Below are 1,166 nucleotides of genomic sequence, written 5' to 3'. Positions count from 1 at the left end.
GCCGGCAGAGGCAGGAAGGGAGGGCTGGGCAGGGAGAGGGAAGAGGGAAGGCGGGGGTGGTTGCGGCGTGAGCAAGGCTGGTTCTCTGATGCCTGCAGCTCCAGGTCCAGGGACAGCCTCTAGGAGGTTCTTGGCTCAGCACTGGGGAGTGGATGGAGAGGTCAGCCTGTGCCCACGGGCGTGCTCCACTGCCCAGCAGGTCTCTCTCACCAGGGTGCCCAGGCCCTCACCCACCTCGTCTCTGAAGCCCCCGCTGCCACCCCTGGCTCCTCCGGAGGCACCTCCCATGAGAAGGCCGGTCTGCTCTGGCCTCTCCGACCCTGAGTGGCTCAGCTCTGGCTCCCCTGGTGGCCTGGGGGGAAGAGGCATCGGGCGGAGGCGTCGTGTTGGAGGTGCACACGGCAGGGGGAGGAACTGAGGATGGGGGTGGGTGGGGCTAGGATGCGGCTGGGGATGGAGGTGAAGATGGGGGTGTGCTGGGTGGGGGTGGCATGGGGATAGGGTAGGGGCTGGTAATGGCACTGGGGTTAGGCTTGGGCACGGGGATGCAGATGCTATTGGGGTTGGAGATGGGAATGGAGCTGGAGTTGGTTTTAGGATCAGTCTGGGATGGTTACGGATTGGAGGTGAGGATGGCCATGTGGTTGGGGCTGGAGACAAGGTTAGATGAGGAGGGGCTTGGGGAGGCTTAGGGGTTGCATTTGGAGTCAGGAATGGGGACAAGGGTGATTGGGGATGGGGACATGGGTGAAGTTGGCTTTGGGATGGTGGGGGACTAGGGTTGGGAAGTGGCTAGGTGAGGGCTGGATGGTGAGAGATGGGATTGGAGGAGAAACTGGAGTTAAGGGTGAGCTCAGGGGGATGATGGGTGTTGGGGCTGGAGGTTGGGGAGGATGGGGATGTGGCCAGGGCTAGAGAGGAGTTTAGATGGGGATGATTTGAAGGAGGTCATGGACTGCAGCTGAGGAGAGATTGGGGGTAGGGTTGGGATTGGAGACAGGGATGGAGTTGGGGACGAGACTGAACTAGGGGCAGGAGAGGAGATTAGGGAGGGGATGGTATTGATTTTGGCTTGGGGATGGGTTTGGGAATGGCTCTGGGTTGGGTTTGGGGCTGTAGTTGGGGTAAGGATGGGTTGGGGATGGCTGTGGATTAGTCTGGGTTGG

At 61.2% G+C, this 1,166-nt stretch overlaps 1 protein-coding gene across 1 annotated transcript in view; it reads right to left on the bottom strand.

The window, feature by feature from the left end:
- The window catches only part of BCAM (basal cell adhesion molecule (Lutheran blood group)), a 12,786-nt gene continuing 11,620 nt past the window's right edge, over positions 1–1,166 (bottom strand). Inside the window, exons 14-15 of the mRNA XM_011975062.1 lie at positions 235–352; positions 1–141 (exon numbers count right to left, since the gene is read on the bottom strand). Coding sequence (XP_011830452.1) covers positions 136–141; positions 235–352 — 124 coding nt within the window. The 3' untranslated portion in view covers positions 1–135. The remainder of the gene's footprint in view (positions 142–234; positions 353–1,166) is intronic.

The sequence above is a fragment of the Mandrillus leucophaeus genome, unplaced genomic scaffold (assembly GCF_000951045.1).
Source record: "Mandrillus leucophaeus isolate KB7577 unplaced genomic scaffold, Mleu.le_1.0 Scaffold151, whole genome shotgun sequence".
NCBI lineage: Eukaryota > Metazoa > Chordata > Mammalia > Primates > Cercopithecidae > Mandrillus > Mandrillus leucophaeus.
The sequence above is the reverse complement of the archived record's forward strand: the minus strand, read 5'-3'. Positions and strand labels throughout refer to the sequence as shown.